The 21367-nt window shown below is 38.5% G+C and overlaps 1 protein-coding gene across 3 annotated transcripts in view; it reads right to left on the bottom strand.

The window, feature by feature from the left end:
* Positions 1–21367, bottom strand: part of MYO16 (myosin XVI) — a 412228-nt gene that overhangs the window by 8596 nt on the left and 382265 nt on the right. For 2 of the 3 annotated variants that reach the window (XM_056328855.1, XM_056328853.1), the window contains 2 exons: positions 17401–17559; positions 12042–12133 (listed from right to left, as the gene is read on the bottom strand). In XM_056328855.1, the coding sequence (XP_056184830.1) occupies positions 12042–12133; positions 17401–17559 (251 nt within the window). The remainder of the gene's footprint in view (positions 1–12041; positions 12134–17400; positions 17560–21367) is intronic. The other variant, XM_056328854.1, reaches the window with a different exon arrangement.

Here is a 21367-nt window from a genome sequence, read left to right as displayed (position 1 = left end):
CTGAAATATCAAAGACAGTGACGCACAAGAGAAGAATATGTGGAATTACCAAAGCTATTCACTGGAAACTGCAATGTCGTTTTAGCACACAAGAGCTCGTGGAGACAGAGCACTTTGGTTGTATGCTGGCAACCATGAAAATGTCAGAGCACAATTTTGCCTACTGAGTTTTATGCATTTAAGTATTGCAGTCATTGGAGAATGAGCCAAGATCCTGAATCGCCTTGTGGATTTAGGCTTCTGAATTCTGCCTAAATTTCACTTCGCGGCCTAAAGCAGACATACTGGATTTCAACTTTGTCTTACAATCAAGATGAAATGCTGCAAGGTAAGTCAATAATTAATTTTAATTATAGTCTTATTTCTTAGGCTAGTTAAAAACTCCAGCATGTTTTTAACTCTGGAAAGTTGAAGGTTTCACGTTAACAGGTCCATTTAAAATTAACATTAGTTTGAGTTATTTAGACATTTGAATCTAGAATCTCAGGAAATTCATTCTGCATTAAAAAATCAAATGCTGTAACTTTACAGAGGATATTTTGTAACATACAGAAGTAACAAAGAGCTTATATTGTCTATTTGTGTATCAAATGCAACAGTCTTATCATCAAGCTATTGCCAAAGGACTCATTAAACTGTCTGCCAGAGATTTATTAATTTTCATTAGTAGATTCTTTTGAGTGTTTCACCTCACTTTGCTCTCTCCCTGACCAAATGTAGAGTCTAATTTAAAAAAAAATGTGTATTGTACTCTAGTAGTTTGGGGGTTTTTTGGTTATTTGCAGTTACTTGGTATTTCTATAATTGGTATTTCTACTACTACTGACAAGAAATTGGAACAAAGTGTGCCCTTAGTAAATTTGCAGATGACACCAAGTTGGCGGGGAGTGTTGATCTGCTTGAGGGCAGGCAGGCTCTGCAGAGGGGTCTGGACAGGCTGGATCGATGGGCCAAGGCCAGCTGTATGAGGTTCAACAAGGCTCAGTGCCAGGTCCTGCACTTAGGTCACAGCAACCCCACGCAGCGCTACAGACCTGGGGCAGAGCGGCTGGAAAGCTGCCTGGTGGGAAAGGGCCTGGGGGTGCTGGTTAACAGCCAGCTGAACATGAGCCAGCAGTGTGCCCAGGTGGCCAAGGCAGCCAACAGCATCCTGGCTTGTATCAGGAACAGTGTGGCCAGCAGGGCCAGGGCAGTGATTGTCCCCCTGCACTCAGCACTGGTGAGGCCGCACCTCGAATCGTGTGTTCAGGTTTGGGCCCCTCACTGCAAGAGGGACACTGAGGTGCTGGAGCGTGTCCAGAGAAGGGCAATGGAGCTGGTGAAGGGTCTGGAGAAGCATTATGAGAGGTGGCTGAGGGAACGGGGGTTGTTTAGCCTGGAGAAGAGAAGACTCAGGGGGACTTAATTGCTCTCTACAACTATTTGAAAGAAGGTTGCAGACCGGTGAGGGTCGGGCTCTTCTCCCAGATAACAAGCAACAAGAAGAAATGGCCTCAAGTTGTGCTGTAGTAGGTTTAGATTGGATATTAGGAACAATTTCTTCACTGAAAGGATGGTCAAGCATTGGAACAGGCTGCCTGGGGAGGTGGTGGCATCACCATCACTGGAAGCATTTAAAACATGCATAAATGTGGTGCTTAGGAAGATGCTTTAGTGGTGGGTTAACAGTTGGATTTGATGATCTTAAAAGTCTTTCCCAGCCTAAATGATTCTATTATTCCATTTAATTACATTCTTGGATTTTAGAACATACAATTATTTTTATTTTTTTTTCACAAAATGTAGTTCTGCATGCTTTATTACAGTTCTGTTTTTAGTTCCTTCTGTAAGTTTTAGTAAAATCCCTGAATATAGACTTATAAGCACAACATAAAACAGACTTTTAAATCACAAAACAGTTTAAGGACATGTACAGTATATTAGCATGTGTTCCTGAGACATTTGCATGAGGTAGCTAGTCCATATTTTCCCTTTAGAGAAATATTGCAATTATTTTCTTTAAGAATTTGTCAATGTTGGTGCCTTAAAGTAACTGTCAGTAGATGTTCACGATTAATTATTACAGCATTATATTTCTCTTCCATTATTGCTCTAAATTGTTAGTAAAGTTGAGGTACCATCATGGAATCCATGGGGAGATTGAGTCTAGAAAAGCAATGATTGTGCCTTTCTAAAATTTGATCAGGATCTAAAATTAATTATGTAACATATGTAAAATGTTGATAATAAATTATCATAATTATCTTAGAAATGGAACTGCCTTGACAAACCCCACGCTTTTAATTTTTTCCAATTTGTAGGCTGCCTAAAACTGTAAGCAGAACAACTTTCAGCCAATAGGTGAGTCACAGTTATCTTTATTAAAGCCCTCAAAAGCAGTTCACAAACCCCAGCGGGTCTCCTGCAGATCATCAGTTTTAAAGACAGAAGTGATCAGGATGTTCTTACCTATCATTTCAAAATAAAAGATGCAATTTAATTCATTAATTCTGGAATTATGGCATGCATCTCCCTCACAGAAATGTTTATAACTCCTTCTAATGGCTTCATCTTTCTCTGTTTTCTTTTTGCATCTGATAAGCCCCTACACTGACTGCTTCCAAACATGCATGTCACATCTTTTTTCCAAACTACAGGACAGTCACATTGCAACCTCTCAAAAACTCCTGACCCTTCAGGTTCAAACACATACTTTGGTTTTATCTGCTTTACAAAAAAAGCATAAATTAGGAAAGGTTTGCTTTTCCACCAATTCTTGAATTAAGAAAAAAAAGAAAAAAAAATCTGTCAGCCTACATGTTATTTAACAATACAATACTCATTTAAAGATAAAAGGGGAAAGCATACAGTAAACCAAGGGTGTGTTGAGAAGCCTAGGCAAGCATTCAACATAAATCAAATCAATATGTAAATTCGTGTTTGATTGGGAAATCTGCATTGCCCATGTAAGACCCCAGCAGGGAGTAGAGAGCAGCTATGATAAATGAGTTTACATGCTTCTAAATTCCAATTAAAAATCGTCAAATACAAATGTACCACTGGGATCCAAGCTGATTCATGTGATTGTCTTGTGAATGCTGGGACAGGCATTTTTTTTCCGAATGCAGACCCACTGGATGTCGTAACTTGATATGTGATATGCAACAATAAAGTGATTTTAGTTAATAGTTCTTTTAAACTGCTGATGATTTTTCTTTGTGTTGGAGCAACTTTACAATCTTCCAAAACAAAGCTCTCCAAATAGATGGCAAATGGGTTTATGGGAAAGGAGAAAATGGCAAAGATGACAACTGTTTTGTCTGGTGCAAATCTGGAATTGCTCTGGTGGAGATATGCCAGCTTAAATAGAGTTAAACATGATGATCCATAACTGATACATATATTATGTTTGCTTTTTTCTAAACAAGAAAATATTTTTTCTCTCTCAGTGAAAATTTCTTATTACATCAAAAGAATAAACTACTTTTAGAACAGATGTCATATAGATGAAATCAAAAGAAGTTATAAATTTGCTGAAATTTAAAACTTGGGGGAATCTCAAAAGTAACTGTATTTAATATAAAACTGAAAAGGGATTACAATTCTGAACAAAATCAGATCACCACAAGAGTCAGGAAGAAATGCTTTCCCTTCTGACAAGCATTTTTCAGCTATCCAGATTTTTTGAAGGCCAGATTTAATTTTCTTCCAAATATCAGTCATGGGGTGATGCTGGAAGGAGGATATTCTGGTGTCTGAGACCATGCAGGTACAGGCATCTTTGATTGCCCAGTCCAGCCCTCTCCTAGCACACAATATTTGGAAAACTCTCAAGCTTCATTCTAAAAATATTGCTTGTTTGCCTTCGTTTGGCTTTCTGAAAGGATTTTCTAAAAAAATCCATGAAAGAAAAGTCCACTAAGGATTACTAGCTACACAATAACTCTGCCTCCAGAAGGCCTTTCCCCACAGATAACTGGAAACAGAGAGATCACTCTGGCAAAAAAGGCACCCCACATCTCTCTGTTTTCCCTAGGCATCAGCATCTTCTTATTTTTGTCAGAAAGAGAAGAGATTCATGGGCTACAAATACCTTTGGTGTGCCTGAGACAGAAGATTTTATGTTCTTCATCTGACTACAATTCTATTTCTGGTATAAGTTGTCTGATTTTCTTCCATGCTCTTTGGGTTTTCTCTGTTTGTTTGTTTTCTGGGGGGAGGGTGTGGTGTGTGCTTAGTTTTAGGCGATATTTTTTTTTTTTTTTTTTTCCAGGAATATATTTTAGTTGCAAAAGCAGGGCTTGGTCTTCTGTATGTGTGTACCTTTCTCTCAGTGAAGGCTGGGACCACAATATTCTCAATTAATTAGCTTAATTGCCTTCCATACAGCTTGGAGGTATTTCAGCAATTAAATAAAGATACTATTTTGCAAAGATATAAAATCAGTACACAAATCCTATGTGTAGCTGTAATGTGTGACCTGGCCGACAGTATTAGAACAAGGTAGGTGATGTTCAGTAATACTTGACAGCATACGTCAGGCACTCTGATTACCTGAGCTGAGAATACAGTTGGACAAGCCTATACATTCAAAACAGGGGTGTATTTCATTTGCTTATTTGGATCTTGTGGGTTTCTATTATTAATCTATTCATTATTATTTATTTTGGCTGAGCTTCTTTCAACTCTAGACTTCTGATACCAGCTACACCTTCCCAGAATGACTGAAAGATCAATGAATATTGAAATATACAGGTGATTTTGGTTTTGGTTTGTTGTTGTTGTTGTTGTTGTTGTTTTGGTTTGGTTTGTCTGGTTGGTTTTTTTTCTCTAAGGTAATACTTCTCTTTCCAGATAAACTGGAATGATCTTTTAAACCTTCAGACCATCCTCCTAATTCACCTCTGATGTTTGAGAAAAATATCATGTTCAGGACAGCAATTGTTCCTTTCTCAAGATGAGTTCTGAAAACAAACCATTATCATAGAGGTCTTCAGAACAGCTGACCTAACAATGGTGATACCACTTTGTACATAATCTAACAAGAAATATTTGAAAAACTGAATCATGTTGCTACTTAACCGATGACTGCTGCTTTGGTATTAATGGAGATACTTTACTTGACCAGTTAGAGACTAGGATTGCCACAATGCTTTTGAAGCAATTACAAAAACAAACATCGACTCATATTTGCTAATGTCATGTATCATCCCTTCTTGTATAAAAACACTACACTTATGGTCAAACAACATCAGAGGCAAACACCACTTAATTTATGGTTTGTTAGCAGTCTAAATCTCTGCTGATCTACACGTATGTGGCAGTGTGTGACAGCAATAAAATGAAGGGCAGAAAGACCAGATTATTCTCTCTCACACCAGGCACTTATGACTAAGTCAGACATGAAGTCACTCTCCACAGGTGCCAGCAGTGGGCTAGTGGACCATGCTCCATTGAATTAAAATTTGAAGCAGCAGCCCAAGGGAATAACGACACACTTCAGCCAAACACCTGAGCTTAGGGAGAGCACAGGACTGCTCAGGAAGTTTTGTTCCCTTCTCCTCAACAATCACAGCCTTCTACCAGGAGAAAATGTGATGAGGATGAAGCAGTGGAGACAAAAAAGGAGCATCAAATGTGCAGGGAACTGACTGTGGCACCTACTGGTTGAAAGAGGAGAACCTGTGTTTTCCCTTTTGGAGGTCAGTCAGATCTAGGACATGCTGAGGAGAGGGGCATCAGCCCTCCAAAAGCCCTTGATACAGAAACACAGGGTATTTGTACCTGTTGATGAATTTATACTATGCATTACCTCATACCATTTAATCTATAAGTCACATGTTTTTGACTGTAAGTCTTCTAAAAATAAAGCCACACTCCGTTATAAGACTTGATTTTTGTCTGTATGTGACATTACAAAGAGAACTCTTTGACATTACTGTCAAAACAATAAACAAACACAATTCAGGGGGATATACTGATTCAGATCAATGATAAATATGTAACGTTCTATGTTGTCTCTTGGATGTTATGTGTTTACAAAGGCATTAGTGATTTTTTTATTACACCAGACTTGTTTGGTTGCTACATTTTACTTCAAAGATGATCAAAGATTACTTCCAGCTAATAGGCAAGCACAACAGACATTAATGACTAATGTCAGAGCCCAGTGTTTAGAACTGTGACAATGGGTAAGGGATAGCAACACACTGCATTCTTGACTATACATTCTTTAAACTTCTGAACAGTCAAGAAAATAAGTGATTGGCAACAAATATTAAATCAAGTAGGAACAAAGGCGGCCCTTGAAACTATAATGAATATGCAGCTCTTTCTGAGGGAAGAGACTGCTGAAAGCAATGAGATTTCATGAAATAAGAGCTATGGCTTAAACTATAATGAAACAATAAATACATTCTTCACAAATATGGAAAGACATTTCCCTTTTTTCATTGTCAGATGTTGGCTCCTATATTAATGCAATCTCCCAACCTGCACTATGGGGTTTAAACAAAATAGAAGAGATAAGACTGAAGATTTTTTAATATAACAATATGCAGAAAAATAACCATCATTTTTTATCTTACCTTTTTCAACACATGACAGATAAAACATGTTTCAGAAGTGGGTAACCAAAATCTTATGCCAGAGTGTATTGTATTACTTAACCTACTAGGATGGCAAACTGCTTATTTGTGTCTTCTTCTGGGAGTATTTCCATAGGATGTTGAACGCATGTGACATCATCTGATTACAAATAAGCCAACATTCAACCATTAGAAAGCTAAACTGCACAAAGAAGCTCTGCAACTTTTGATGAAAATCTACCTTTCTTTTTGGATGGCTGAATCTTCAGGAGACTATGGTTGCAAACTAACTTGCATAGAAAGCAACCCTATAAATGTAGGTGGATTATTACAGTTGTTTTTATTTTTGTTCCATAAAATATCACATTGATATGTGCATGAAGATGAATATCATATCTGGAACATCACATAGACTTTCTACTTTTTTACTCCTTAGTCCTTCTCACATTATACTCCACCACCCTCTGCTCTGTACTTCGTTCTTTCCCCCTGTTTTTCTTACTTTCCTTTTAGTTGTTTTTCTCACTTCTCTGTTTTCTTTTTTCTTCTCTCTGGCTTTTCCTTCTTTCCTCTGTTCTAAAACCCCTATTCCATTTTATTATTTACTTTGTCTCTCAGTCATTTTACTCTTCTCTTCTCTTCTCTTCTCTTCTCTTCTCTTCTCTTCTCTTCTCTTCTCTTCTCTTCTCTTCTCTTCTCTTCTCTTCTCTTCTCTCTTCTCTTCTCTTCTCTCTTCTCTTCTCTTCTCTTCTCTTCCTCCCCTCCCCCCCCACCTTACTTCTCTGAATCACCTTTTATATGGTGCCTGTTTTACTGCCCACCCCCAATTATTATCACTCTCATCTTTAATGTGTCCCTCATTTCCCATCTGTTCATTATCTCCAGGTTGTCCATCTCATCCTGTTACAGACAGACCATGTTGCTTCTTGCTGCCCACATAAGAAACAAGGAGTCTTTCAGCTGGCTTGCTTTTCTTGATTCCACTGTATCTTTCTCACACCACATCCCACTTGGTAGTGAATGTTAAGAACAACTTTAAAATATTTTTTACAAAAAAAACCCAAAAAAACCAAACCCAAAAAAACCCAACCAACAAACCCCAGTCCTGGATCTATGAAAAAGAAGACGACAGGGTCACTTAGCTTTTGTGTGAGGTGCCAAAGATACAGTCTTGCTTTTGTTGACTCTGTTTTATCTTGCTGCTGTTTCTGATATTCCAAAGAACTTAAATGTTTCGTCAGTCTTTATGCTCTATTTTTCAAACATACACACTCATAGGAGACATCGAGAACAGAGGAAGCAATAAACACAGTCTGGAGAAGAGAACCCATCAAACTGGCTGAAGAACTGAGAAATGCTTCGTGTAAAACCCAAAGAGCACAGAAGTAATATTTTATACAGCTTTTTTATTTTAGAGGAGGTTTGGTGTTTTAGACCCTGCTAAACAATTTCAACATCTGTAGAGTCTCCAGTGCACTTTGGAATCACTTCCTGGAGTGTGACGGAATAGAAATGACTCTTAGTCATAACAAAATTTTCTACCTAAGCAAGATTTTGGCACAGACAACCAGAAGAAACATCTCTTCCATTTTGGTGGGTTCTTTGCCTCTGGAAGGAAATTATGGGATAAGAATTCAAGACGACAGATCGAAGCACACTTGGAACGTCCAAATTGTTTAAACAAATCACTGAAGTAATTTGAAACAATAAGCATCTAAATAAATTTTAAATCAGTAATTTTAAATCAAGTTTGGAAAAGGAAGTTTTATGCTGTTAAGGGAGCAAGAGGCACAGCTACCAAAGGTTTTCTGTAGAAGCTAAGTTAATTGCAGTTCTTGCAGCTGATATATGTGGGCTTAGTTGCTAAGAGAAAAGTAGGTTTTCTTGTAAGGGTAGATTAGGATATTGTTTCTTGCAATACTATTTTCTATTTTATTTTTTGAAGATTTCCTTGGCTAGAATGCTTTGATTTACAAGGAAAGAACAAAATGCATGGAAAGTGGTGTGCCGGATTGGTGAAAAAAATACGCGTAGCTCTTCTTTAACAAATAGTTTCTTAAAGATTTACTATCTGAACAAATTAAAGTGCATGAAACTTCCTGATAACTGGTTTGACCCCCAAATTCATGGTTCCATTTTCACCTTCATTGAGGATGAAGATGAAGCTACAGCGTTATATCAGATGTTAGGTTATTTATGGTTTTACGTGGTACTTACTTACAACCTATAGATATAATCACTTGGACATTGTAGATTTCCAACTGTACAGCCACAGAACAATATGAAGGAAAAGGTACTAGTTTAAAAAAAACACCTATACTTTGTTCATCTTTTAACATGCAAGGCTTTCGTTTCTTTTGATGTAAGTTCTTTCATTTTTGATGAGACAAAAATCAAACTTTACTTTTAATACACTTCTTTTTCTAGCAAAAGAAAGAAAAATTTTATTGATAACTTTCAAATGAGAAGTATTTTGTTAGTATTTTAACATTTTTTTTTCTATTTTTGTCCTTTTTCATTCTGATAAGAATTGACCTTTAAGTAACCATTGCCCTATAAAAGTAGCATTTATGGCCAACAGCCAACTTTTCTTTGTTTATTTTCAGCATGATCAATTAAGTTGCTGAGTTCACATCTACATGATATTTTATATCTTGGTAATTGCTTCCAAAAGTGTTTGTTAAAAGATTGATCATTATGATGCATGTCGACAGATATTGAGCTGAAGAATTTGCTCTCTGAAGTGTGTAGGTTTGCAGTGTGCAGGAAGCATTAGGCAGTGATGCAGGTAATTATCACCTGATGTGACAACATGATGGGTACTGTAAGCCACAATGCCTAAACTTTAGTTGGATGTATATGAGCCTTGAGATCCTGTAACAAAAATGAAATTAACTAACTCCTGTCACTTCAGTAAGGAACTCGCAGGGAGGTACTAAAAACCCCCCCCATAAATATTAGAAGTCCCTGAAAGCTAATGAACCAGTTTTCTATAGCTGAAATGACAGAGCATCTACCAAGAGATCCAAGGACCCAGTCTATGTTTCTCTCCCTAAAGCAATTAGTCAATCGGTACCTTCACAGATCTGTGAAACAATCTGTCCTATTTCATACATCTGTGCAAGTATTACTTTAAAGTGATAAGGTTACTGCAGTGAAGCCTGGCAAAGACTTTTACAACAGGGTTGTAGTCACCAGCAGCTAAGAAATGTCAACTGTAATTAAAACCAATCATTTTCAAATATATGCCATGATTTGGAAATGGTGAGGAATGTTTTTACAGTAAGAAATCTTAGCCCTGTGAGCACAGAGTTTTTTAAGATTCTTTTTTCTTTTTGTGGGAGGAAGATTTTTTTCTTTTTCTTTTGGCAACACCATTTTGAAGATGTTTATTCATTAAGGCAATTGTATCAAAAATCACAGAACTGCAGGTTTCTTCTCTAAACTTGTCACAGTTCTTATAGAGCTTGCATTTAGGAATTGTCCCTGCATGTAATTCTGAGTACATGGCATGGAATCTATTTTAAAGATTTGTGAAACACTTTGGCAAAGCATCTTTTTACTGAAAAGTGACATTTAAAAGTACTGAATTGAATTATGTTCAGCTTTTGGCAAGTAGTTTTGGAAAAATCAAAAAATACAAGTTTGTAAATGGTTAAAGACTTGCTTCTAAAATAAAGCATTTATATGATGCAAACTAATTTCACATAAGGATACAGCTTCCATTTGCAAAGATAATAAGATTATAATGGCTCCCCTATACCCAGTTCATTTAACTCTCTGTGTATTGCACCACTGTAGCAATTTAAATGTGATCCTCCTTGATGCCAGGCAATCTTTTTAGCAACAAAGGTGTAAAGTGCTCCAAGGCAAAAGTGTCTTACTGTGTTTTTTATAACTGGAGCAGTGTCTGGGACTCAAATTTTTCATTCACTAGAGAGGGCTCTTTGTCCACTCATGCCTAGTAAGTATTTGGTTGATCATTAAAATAAGGAGACAACTGAAAACATTGCCTCCGGTCATCTTCATAATCACATATCCCCATGTAGTATACTGCATGTGTATATATATAGAGAGAGAGAGAGTGTATATATACTATATATACAGTATACTGGAGATAGCAGAACTCTAAGGTTTACTGTAAGTAGACCTGTACTTCTTCACAATGTGGCTAAAGTACATTTTGGGAGTCTGAGAGGTATGGTGATGACAAAAATTTGTTATTGTGTGCAAGACAATATGCTTATGTGTGCCAGGGCAGCTCTGGCCAATCTCATTTATAGAGCTGAAGAGATTAGTGCAGTGCCAAGTGCTGTCTCGGCACAATTTTTCAACTCAGAATAGGCACTGTAGTTATGCCTGTGCTTTGGATATTGGGATAGAAAATTAAAAAATGAAGATTTTTGTACTAGTTTGCTCACATATTTACTCAGATAAAACCTATTGTTTTTCAAAGCTATGTTAAAGCCAAATAGGATGTTGAAGGCTGAATCCCACTCCTGCTGGAGTCAATGGTCAAACATTCATTTGTTTGGTTTAGGCCAGTATTTTGTTGTAATGACATGTCAGCTGCTCCCTGCAGACAACAAGTAGCTTTTAAATGTGATAAAGTACTTTCCTTACCTTCTGATAAAACAGTCCAGAAACTGTCCCACTGGTTAATGGGAGGTTTCTGTTGAGGAGATTCCTCTCAACTCCAACATATTTTCTCTTTGTACAATATTTGGCATTACTGTAAAATTCTTACAGTTATCTCAAATAATAATAAAAAAAATTACTTGGAACTACACTTTTAGAAAAGTGAAGTGTTCCATATTGTATATAAAATGTTGAGGAAAAGAATGAAGAAAACATATTATGACCAATTTTATTCCTTTTTGTTCACTTAATGCATGCCAAACTTAATTCTGTGTTAAAGTGACATTAACTACACAGAAATTTAAAAGAACCAAAGTGCAAGATTCATACTCCATCTGAATCTATTGCTGTTTTAATTGATAGATATTTTGATTTTAATTTTTACTTATTGATATTTGTATAAGACCAGTGAAAATTGCTTTTAAAGTCTTCACTGCTTTTATATACAAAAGGATGATAAAATTATGTATTTATTCCTATGAGTTTCATTATCGTGCAACTCTTTCTGGTATGAATGAATATCTTGTTAGAGATAACGTCTTGATCCTTTCAGGGTGAAGAAATATATTTCATGCCTGAAAACAGCGTCCCCACAACGAGCAACAGTAAGTTTCATAAACTGTGAACTCTGAGAACCTTTCAGGATGATTATCCTCCCAACAAAAGAAGTTAAAGAGTAGGTTCATTATTGTCCTTAGCTCAACACAAACCTGTAAAAGAAACCTGCATTTTTCAATGGCAATGCACAAATTTGAATAAAGATACCTTTCAGCATGCAGCTACTATGATTTTTTTTCTCTTTTACTGGTTCTCATAGACTGTCAATGAAATATTTACCTGGCTAGTGTGGCTTTCCCTATGTCTTTGAGTCGATGAGCCTGCCGTAGTGCTGGCTGATAGTCTTGAATATTCATTTTCCTCTGGTAAACCTAAAGCAGAACAACACTAATTTATAATCTGACACTTACGCATTGACTGATTTCAGCATGAGGTTCAAAAGACCTTGACATGTTTTACTAAACAAGAATGGGAAAAAAATCACACATTTGCCTGGATATTTACTATTTCCATGCTTACTGAAACTGGAACAATTATGGTTTACGAAGTATGAATAGCATCATAGGTATGCATGCTGGTTTAAAGAAGAGGCAATTGTACTGAAAGAGCCTGCAAATAGCACATTACCTATGTACTGGCCAGGGATTCCTCCTGCAATGCGGAAATCCCTGGCTCCTCTTCCCCTGGCTCCTTTTCATCACAGAAGCAATACAAAGGGAATGGACAACAGGCCTGCGGTTTGCTCTCAAATTAATGTCTCTAGGTCACACAGGAAGTCGATAGTAGGTCCAGGACTTACAACTTCATCTCCTCAGTATAGAGTTTTGTTTGTAATTCTTGTACTTATTGTGCAATCTCCATGTGGGAATTAGCTGCCCAAAATTTAGCTGTGTAAAAACCAGTCATCCAGTGTAAAAGAGGCAGGTGGTCTCCCTCTGGAGTCAAGAGAAACACCTCTGCACAGTGATCCTAGAGCGAGGCTCACTGCCGGCGCTTCCCCATCACTTCTGCCGGAGTGGGAAGACCAGTCACATAGCACTACAGAGGATCTGAAAGGTGGGATGAGGGGAAGCAAAGGCAGAAGCAGAAACACAATGAGTCTATGATAGGTGTTATTGAGCCCCTCACAAACTAGAATCACAGACACTGTGGTAGGTCTGGTATCCAGCAATTTTGGTATTGCTTTGTATAGCACATATTCCAAATTTTCATGCTACTATGGCATCCACAAACAGCATATCGCTACCCCTTCTTCAGTCAACAGAACACAGCTATCCACCACAAGAAAAGGATTCATCCTGGTGAGAGATATGCAAGTTGAATTGTTTTCAGTTAGATCACCTGAGATTTGCTAACTAGAAATTGATAACATCTAATCTGAAGTATTTGATTTGTCTAGGCATCTACCTTTTGTGTGGCTAAAACTGGGTAAAGTGCTTCTGGGCCTAGATATGTAACTCTTAGATAAGGAAATATGAGGTGAGTCCCACTCGTTGTATATTATGCACAAAATACACAGAATCATAATGGAAACAATTGAAAATTCAGATGCAATGAATCATAAACTACTTATGGGATTATGTACTGCACTAGACATAGTTCTGTTTCGTGTTCATGTTCACTTGTTCAATCACAAAACTGGCATAGAAACAATGTGAAATATTCCTGTCTTACAACTTGCTATTTTCAGTACCAAAAATGCTTTTTATTTTTTTTTGATAATTCAGCATGAACGCTTACATAGTTACTGATATATGATTAACTCATGAAAATGTAAATTGTACAAATAATGCCATAAAATAACCTGATTTTGTGAGAGAAATCGAACATGAATTTTAAAGAGAAGGAATGATCCTTATTCCTTTTTGTCCTCTACCCTGCTTTTAGCATTCCTCTTATAATGGTGCAACTCCACAGCTTTGTAACTAGGGACAGCTGGGTTTTTTTTGTTATTTGTTCTTTTGAATAAAGCCTGTGTAAAGTATTCATAAATATGGATTTTCTTCTGCAGCTTCAAATCATGTGGAATTCCTTTGGACACACACAAGCAGTGAAGAAGGTGGAACCCCTGCTTGCAGCTCAGGAGTAAGGTCAAATCTTGTCAGAATCCAGCATTTCAGTCCTTTCTTGCCTGGTGCAGAGAGTGAGGGAGTCTGACCCTGCTCTCGCAGTGACTTGGACTATGTGCTGTTTTCGAGGTGGAGCTGTCACTTTTTGAAGCTGGTGCATGATATATTAGGTATGTACTGGGGTAAGGTCTGATGTTCAAGGTCTCCAGTTACTAGGCTTGTAAAATACATGTAAGTTACCACTATTCCTTTCTTACCGATATTAAATACCCTGTCCTGCAACTTAAAATTTTCCCTCAGCAAAATTACATATTTTTTGGTCAAATGAAATTTTTGAAACAAATTTCCCTCCAAAAATCCAGGTTTTGTCCACACAAAACAAATCCTTTTTTTTTTTTTTTTTTCCAAATAATTTCCTGAAGTAATAATTTATTTTCACGGATCCAGTTTGGATACAACTCAAACAAAACAATAAAAAATTATCTAAATTTCAATGCCAATTGCCTTTTAAAAGTAGGTGTTATTTATTTCATTCAAATAAAAGATATAATGTAAAATATTTTCATGATTCTAAACCATCATAAGTGAATGAAAATACTTTCCTAGGCCAGCAGCACATTTTGAAAAGCTACTGCTTTTGCACTATATTCATACACTTCAGTATCTACTGTCCCTGACAGCCTTGAGCTAAGAATAAGGTTATCAATGATTTTCTGTTTATTTCTATGAAAAGCTATGATAAAGGTCTTATCAAATAAGTAAAGTTTCCATGTACAGCAACAGCACGTTGTCACAGACATGGCAAGCAGAGGCTTGGTGCATTTTGGAAAGATAAATGGAGTAGTTGATTACATTCTGAGAGTTTTCCTTTACGTACACCTAAATAAATATTAGGATACCACAGCTGTGCATTGAATAAGACCTTGCTTAATTCAGCACAAGGTTGGAAGCATCAGTTTAGCATGGGTCAGGGGCAGAACTACAGGAACATAAGTTAATCAGGGGTTCAGGCTGGAGCACAAATTACACCATCTGGACTGGGCTTTCTTGCAACTATTCTCAAGTTACCAAAAGTCAGTCTAATTTGGCAATTCTTTGGCAGGGTTATGCTTCCTAATATTATTACTGAAATTATATGTGGTGGTGAAAATGATACCAGGGAATACGATTCAATCAAAAATCTCTAACTGCAGAAGTTAAATGAAAGAAATGCATTCGATTTTTTTCACATAATCAAGAATATGGCCTTGTCCCAAGCAATATGTGTATTCAAACTAGAAACCCAATCCTTTACCCACTTACTCCCTGTAATGCCTTTTCTATATTGCTTCAAAGGAAGATCCCACACTCAGTCCCTGATCTTCTTCCTATACTTGCTATTTCCCACTTCTGCCCTGTTCTCAGATCCTCCTCTTGGGATCCTTCAGATAAATAGCTTGCATCTCAAATATTGAAATCTAGTTCACAGGACATCTAGAAGCAGTCCTGTGGTTCCAGACAACCTCTGGTCTCATAGGCTTTGCTACCCCCAAACTGGAGACCCTGCATCTCCTGAACTCCAACATCCGTATTGGCAAAACAACAGCAACACCACAGAGTCTCTGCGTCTTCACAGCTGTGGCCACACATAATCCCCCAAACCTTCTACCTGCCTCCATGATTCTGCATTCACACACAGGCTGGATCTACTGATCAACTCCACTTGATACATGGGCTGCTGGAGTGTGAAAGAGGCATCACCAGGAAAGGCAAGACGTAAGGCTGTATGCTGAACGGTATATAGCCTGTGTCATGGTGACATGCCCCTTTTCTGTCAGGTTATCTGCTGTGACACCTCTCCCATTCTGTGACTTGTTGCCTGATGTGCTTAGACCTGGTGGTAAGTTTCAAGAGGCTATATAGCAGAGTGTAGCCCACAGGTGACCTCCTTAGAATGGCTACCTTCTTGACAGCTAAAGCTAGACAAGACTAATCTCCTTACCTGAATAATGCATAAGGCTTCTGGTGAAACAGGCAGGTTCTTACAGTTACTCTTATGCCAATCTGCATAAACTATATAGTGAGTCCAGTCACATGGATCTCCATACACAAGCAGCGGACCTCAGTTATAAATGAAAAGGAATAACCAGAGAGGCATCCTTTGAGGGACAGCAGTGTGCCAACAAAGCTGGATGAACAGGTGCCTGTATGACCATTAGGCACAATGCAGCACAATGCTCCTTCGGCCCCATGGGCTGTCTCTATCTACTCTAATTTTCACTTGGGTTACAGAGAGTAAGTACCTCTACAACACACTCCACTGGGGGTAAAGAACTGTCAGATATCTGGGGAATTTCTCCCTTTCACTAACCGAAGGCTAGGTCACCTCAGTCACTTACTACAGTTGTCATATTTCAACATTCCACTTAATGATTACACACTCCTTTGTATCCTGTTTGGTACTAATGATAACTAATTTCTGTAAACTTTTATCTGCCGTGTCTGAGTGTCTCCCACCAGAAGATCTGTTGTTTTGGGTGATTTAGGATCACAACTTTCAGCATTGTAACGTAAAAGGTTATTATAGGCTTTCTGATTACTCTTTCTGTTTGGACAAGAAACAGCACAAAAGCTTGCTCTTTCAGACTAAAAACTCTTGGTGAGCGTGGAAGATTTGTGTCAGAAAAGTCACATTTGATAGCACAGACCTGTAGAAAGATATGACTCCTAATATTAAAAATCAACTAAAGAAGAGGATTACATTATATAAAATGAAAAAGCAACTTCTATTGAAATTCTGAACTAACAGCAGTACCAGAAACTAAACTCAGCTTCTGAAAGCAAGACAGCATTAATCTGTGAATGAATTTCCCTTGACCTAATATTTTTTCCCTTTGATTTTTCCAGCATAGCTTTCAAACTACCAAGTGTATTATGCCTAGTTCTACCCTTAATGGTAAAGGCTATACAACTGTTCTGCTTACACAAACCATATTTAGCCTTAAGTTTTCAGGATGAAAATAACTTTACCCAGTGCCATGCAAGTATTTAGACATCTGTTTCTGCGTATTTGATCAAAATAAATACTTTCTATTTGTCTTGTGCCTGTTCATACTTGTGTATTTGTATTGTGTGATTTTATGCAATACAGCCATTATATCCTTAGGATTTATTCTTTCTGTCATTACTCTTGCACAATTTTGATCATCTTGTTGCAATGATAAACAATTTGTCATTCACTAGTAAGGCACCTGTAGCAAAGGGAGATCCTGATTTCCCATTTTTGGTCCCACTTGTGTTGATTATAGCATCAAAAATCTCAAATTTCAGTCCTCCATGACTCAGGATGCTTATAGACTGGGAGCTGAGCTAACTACAAATTCCTCAACAGAGGCTGTTTTATTTTCTTCACATTCAGCTTTTATTGGAGAGGGGTTTATAGTTCACACATATAAAGTTAAGCCAGTTCCAGAAACATAGATATTTCACATCTCAGAAGATTCCAGCTCGACTATATCTTACAAAGTTCATTCAAGGAAACACTTCAGTAATTTCATGTTAGAAGAGCTTTGGGATTAAAAATTGCTTACCATTTGATACTGAATTCCCATTTTCAGCAGTCACAGAACTGGACAGTGGATTAGATGACTGAGTTCCATGGTTATTTGCATTCTTATCCTGGGTTTCTGATCCAATACCTGATGTATTTGGATCTTCCCTGCTCCTTAAATTCAGATTAGTTTCAGCACCTGATGCAAACAGAGAAAAAGCTTGTCAGCTTCCTATTAACTAGTGGCTTTCACATATAAGTAGAAATAAACTAACACAGAGAAACCAAATTACTTTATCACATTAATTGAATTAATCACTAAATTCATGAGTCCAGTGATAAATGTGGAAGGTTTAAGCCAGTGATTTTTGCAGGGTTTTTCTTTTTTCATTGTTAATGTTCCACTTGCAGCCATCTAAAGTTTATGGAAGTGAAAGGCATTATAAAATGCCATTTGTACTGTTTCTTTTCACACAAAAATCAGATGATAAAGCTCAGCAAATGTTTGTATTTCCTCTATTTTAGATTACGTTCTATTTTGCATGCGTTCATATACCACTGCCATCACTGCAATGCTTTCACCATTGCATTAGGTGGTACTAGCAACAGCTATAACAGAGGTTTAGTTTTTCTGTCTCCTACCACAAGAAACAAAATGGCTTTTCATACGAAACTGTATGTAGCAGCGTTCCTCCCAGCAGAGCCTCCCCGTGGGCATTATTTACCCTGCCTCAGGGCTCTGCATCCATCAATCATAATTTTCTATAAAGTTCCAGGTTTTTCTGTCATAGCCTTTTAGTTACATTTCTTCAAGACATCAAGAGGAGGTCTGATCCTGTAGGAGTTCCCAAGCTATGTACAATGCACAGGCATTTCTTCAAAGAGAAGGGCAAAACCCTTCTCTTTCTTTCCTCTCTGACTGACAGCACATCCATGCAAAGCAGAACAGCTCAGCTCACATCAAAGTGCCTGGAGCTGGCTCTGAGCTTGCCTGGCTTTGTCAGCCCCAAGAAACAGGGCTCAGCCATCAGCTGTGCCCGAGTGGTGCTCCCCACTGGAGTTGAGGGGCTGAAGCCAGGTTTGTATCCCAGAGTCAAGACTGTGAATGCATGGGGATGGTAGGAGAGACCCACACTGCAGTTCTGGCATGCCAGGCTATCCCCACTCCACCCCCGTGTGGCAGGGCTGTTGAGGCTGCATGAAATGCTGCACTGGCAAGGCTATGGACATTTTAAATGGATTTTTCTCTCTTTACTGTGTTTCTCTTAATTTTGCAGTGAAAATATATGCATACTCTTTGCTTGCTGTAGTCGGGTTTGTTTCACAGAAGACAAAGCTGAATTCAGTTCTCTGTTTGGATCCATTTCAGATTTCCTAACTGCTTCCACCTGCTCTGAGAGCTGGCCTTAGCTGCGGGGCTGACATATTATGGCTGACCTGGGTGCAGAGGTCCTATTTAGCACTCTAAAATGGAAATTTTTCCTCTAGGACAGCTCTCAAAGAGGTAATCCTTGTTTTTGGGTGTGTCTGTCTAAGCTTTGTCATAATGACAGTAACAACCAATGGAGGTCAAAAGACTAGCTATTAAACCCAACATTACAGCGTTCACGCATACTGCCAATGACATCCTCAGCTCTCCCAAAGATAGAATACATTCTTACAAGTCTTGAGCACATGAACATTTTTCAAGGGGAAAGAAAAAACATTTTCTCACCAGGTAACAGATACCTCACCTGCAGATTTTCAAACTTGATGTTGACTGCACAGCTGATTTTTCATTTTTATGCCTGAACTGAAGAAAACCCACCTGGTTTATAAAGTACCAACATTTAAAAAGTGAATTCATTAAATGAAAACTATATATCCATTCTGTTTAACTTGAAATGTTTTGTTTCATTGAAAAGGTCTTTGTTATTTTTGCTTAGCTTTTAGTTATCTAACTCTGAATCTTTCCTAACATTTCCTCTTCTAACAAAAAAAGCTTTCTTGAAAAGTCAAGAAGTTTGTTTCCAAGCTGTCAGAATAAAACATTCCAATGGTTCTTTTGCTCCATCCCTTGCCCTCATTCCCTGATCATTTTTGCCCGATCTGACTGGAGTGTTTTAGTGGCACTGTTTCATAAACTGCATATTTAGGCAAAAGTGCTACACATTGAAAAAATTAGGCCAGCTCTACGCACAGTATCTGACTTGGGAAAGGCAGTAGAATCAGAGTCTGAGCTGAAAAATGCATACAGTACAATTATGAGAGCATGCCTGATTTAGCTTTTGTACAAGCAAGTTGACTGCAAAATGCATCTTTGCAGCTCATATTAAATTTGTCTGAAAAGGAAATGTCACTTTTAGATGTTAATAGTCAGTGCAGTTGCCTATAGATCATAATCCACCTACATAATTATTGTGCCACCTTTTACATAAAGAGTCTCGGGGGAAGTGGCTGGGATCCTTATCTTTCTTGATATCCGAAAGATTTATTGATTTGCCTGACATCTGCAATTCATTTGAGAATGTGCAAGTGGAAAGACTTTTTCTTGCATTCCTGTTTGCAGAAGCCTTTGTTTCACAGGTACATTGATATCTTTTCATGGCATTCATGAAGGGTTCTCGGAAAATAAAAGGTTATATTTTCTCCTTTGTATCTCTAAAATGAAATACTACAAAGAATTGTGGATAGCTACTATTGAGCTAAAATATCATGCTAGATTGGCAGAAACAAGTAGTGGACAGAGATGCAACATATCTTTTGGGACAGCTATCTACAGATCTGTTATCCCATTTGCTTTATTCAGTCATTGTAAGAAATGCACCCTTTAGTTTCTAAACAGAAGACTATATAAAGAAAATATATGTCATAGTGCCTTATTTAATTAATCCTGAGGGTGGGAAAAAAGCCTATATTTTGTTTCAAAATAATCTGGATTATATAAAGATACTTGTACTAATTTCCTATATATAGGCATCTTCCAATCACCATTGGAGCAGTTTCATGTGAGTCCACAGAAAAAGTGTAGCTGCATATGTTGGCTGACGTCTAAAAGACTCCTGGTGTAGCCAGACTGTGTCCCTAGCAAACAAATACTGCTTATTTATTTTGGACTTTGTGTAAAATGGCTGAGTTTCTCAAGAAAATATTTTCTATAAATAGGATAACAAGAGGATAACAAGGTGTAACTAGCAAACTGTCCCAGTGCTGCAAAACTTATCTGGGATCATTGGGCAATTCATGTTGGAAGGGAGCTCAGGAGGTCCCTCATGCACCCCTGCTCCAAGCAGGGCCAGCTGTGGGATCAGACCAGGTTGCTCAGGGCTTTGCCCAGATGGGTCTTGAAACCCCCCAAGGATGGAGCCTGCCCACCCCCCCGGGCAGCCGGTCCCTCTGCCCACCCCCCGGCCTGCCTGCCCTCACGGGGGAGAGGTTTCGCACCCAGCCTGAACCCCTCTCGTTTCAGTTCACGCCTGCTGTACCTTGTTGCCCTGCTGCCCCCTCCCCCTCCCCTCCCAGTAGGCACTGGGGTGGCTGTGAGGTGCCCCTGAAGCCATCTCTGCCCCAGGCTGGACAAGCCCCACTGCCCCAGCCGCTGCTCACAGGGACACCCTCCAGCCCTGAGCATCATGGGGGTGAACTCACCCCAGGTTGTCAGCATCTTTCTGTGTTGAAAGGTACCCAGTACCAGAAAGGTACGCCACAGTACCCAGATGTGGTCTAACAGGTCCTGGCCAGAGGAGACACCCCCTGGCCGGAGCTCCCAGCGGTGCTCCTGATGTTGCAGCCCTGGATGTTGCTGGCCACCTCTGCAGCCAGGGCTCGCTGCCAGCTCCTGCCCAGCTCCCAGAGCCCCCAGCATTCTTTCCCCAGACTGTCTGTCCCCAGCCTATATCATTATAAAAGGTAATTCCGTGCCAGGTGCAGGACATTGCGTTTTTTTTCCCAATAAGTTTTAACATGCCAGAAGGCATTGACTTTATCTTCTGTGCTGGATTATGTCTCTCCATCCCATCTCCCCACTA

Source organism: Falco biarmicus, chromosome 2 (assembly GCF_023638135.1).
Source record: "Falco biarmicus isolate bFalBia1 chromosome 2, bFalBia1.pri, whole genome shotgun sequence".
Classification (NCBI taxonomy): Eukaryota; Metazoa; Chordata; class Aves; order Falconiformes; family Falconidae; genus Falco; species Falco biarmicus.
Note: the sequence above shows the minus strand (reverse complement) of the source record. Positions and strands in the feature narration are given on the sequence as shown.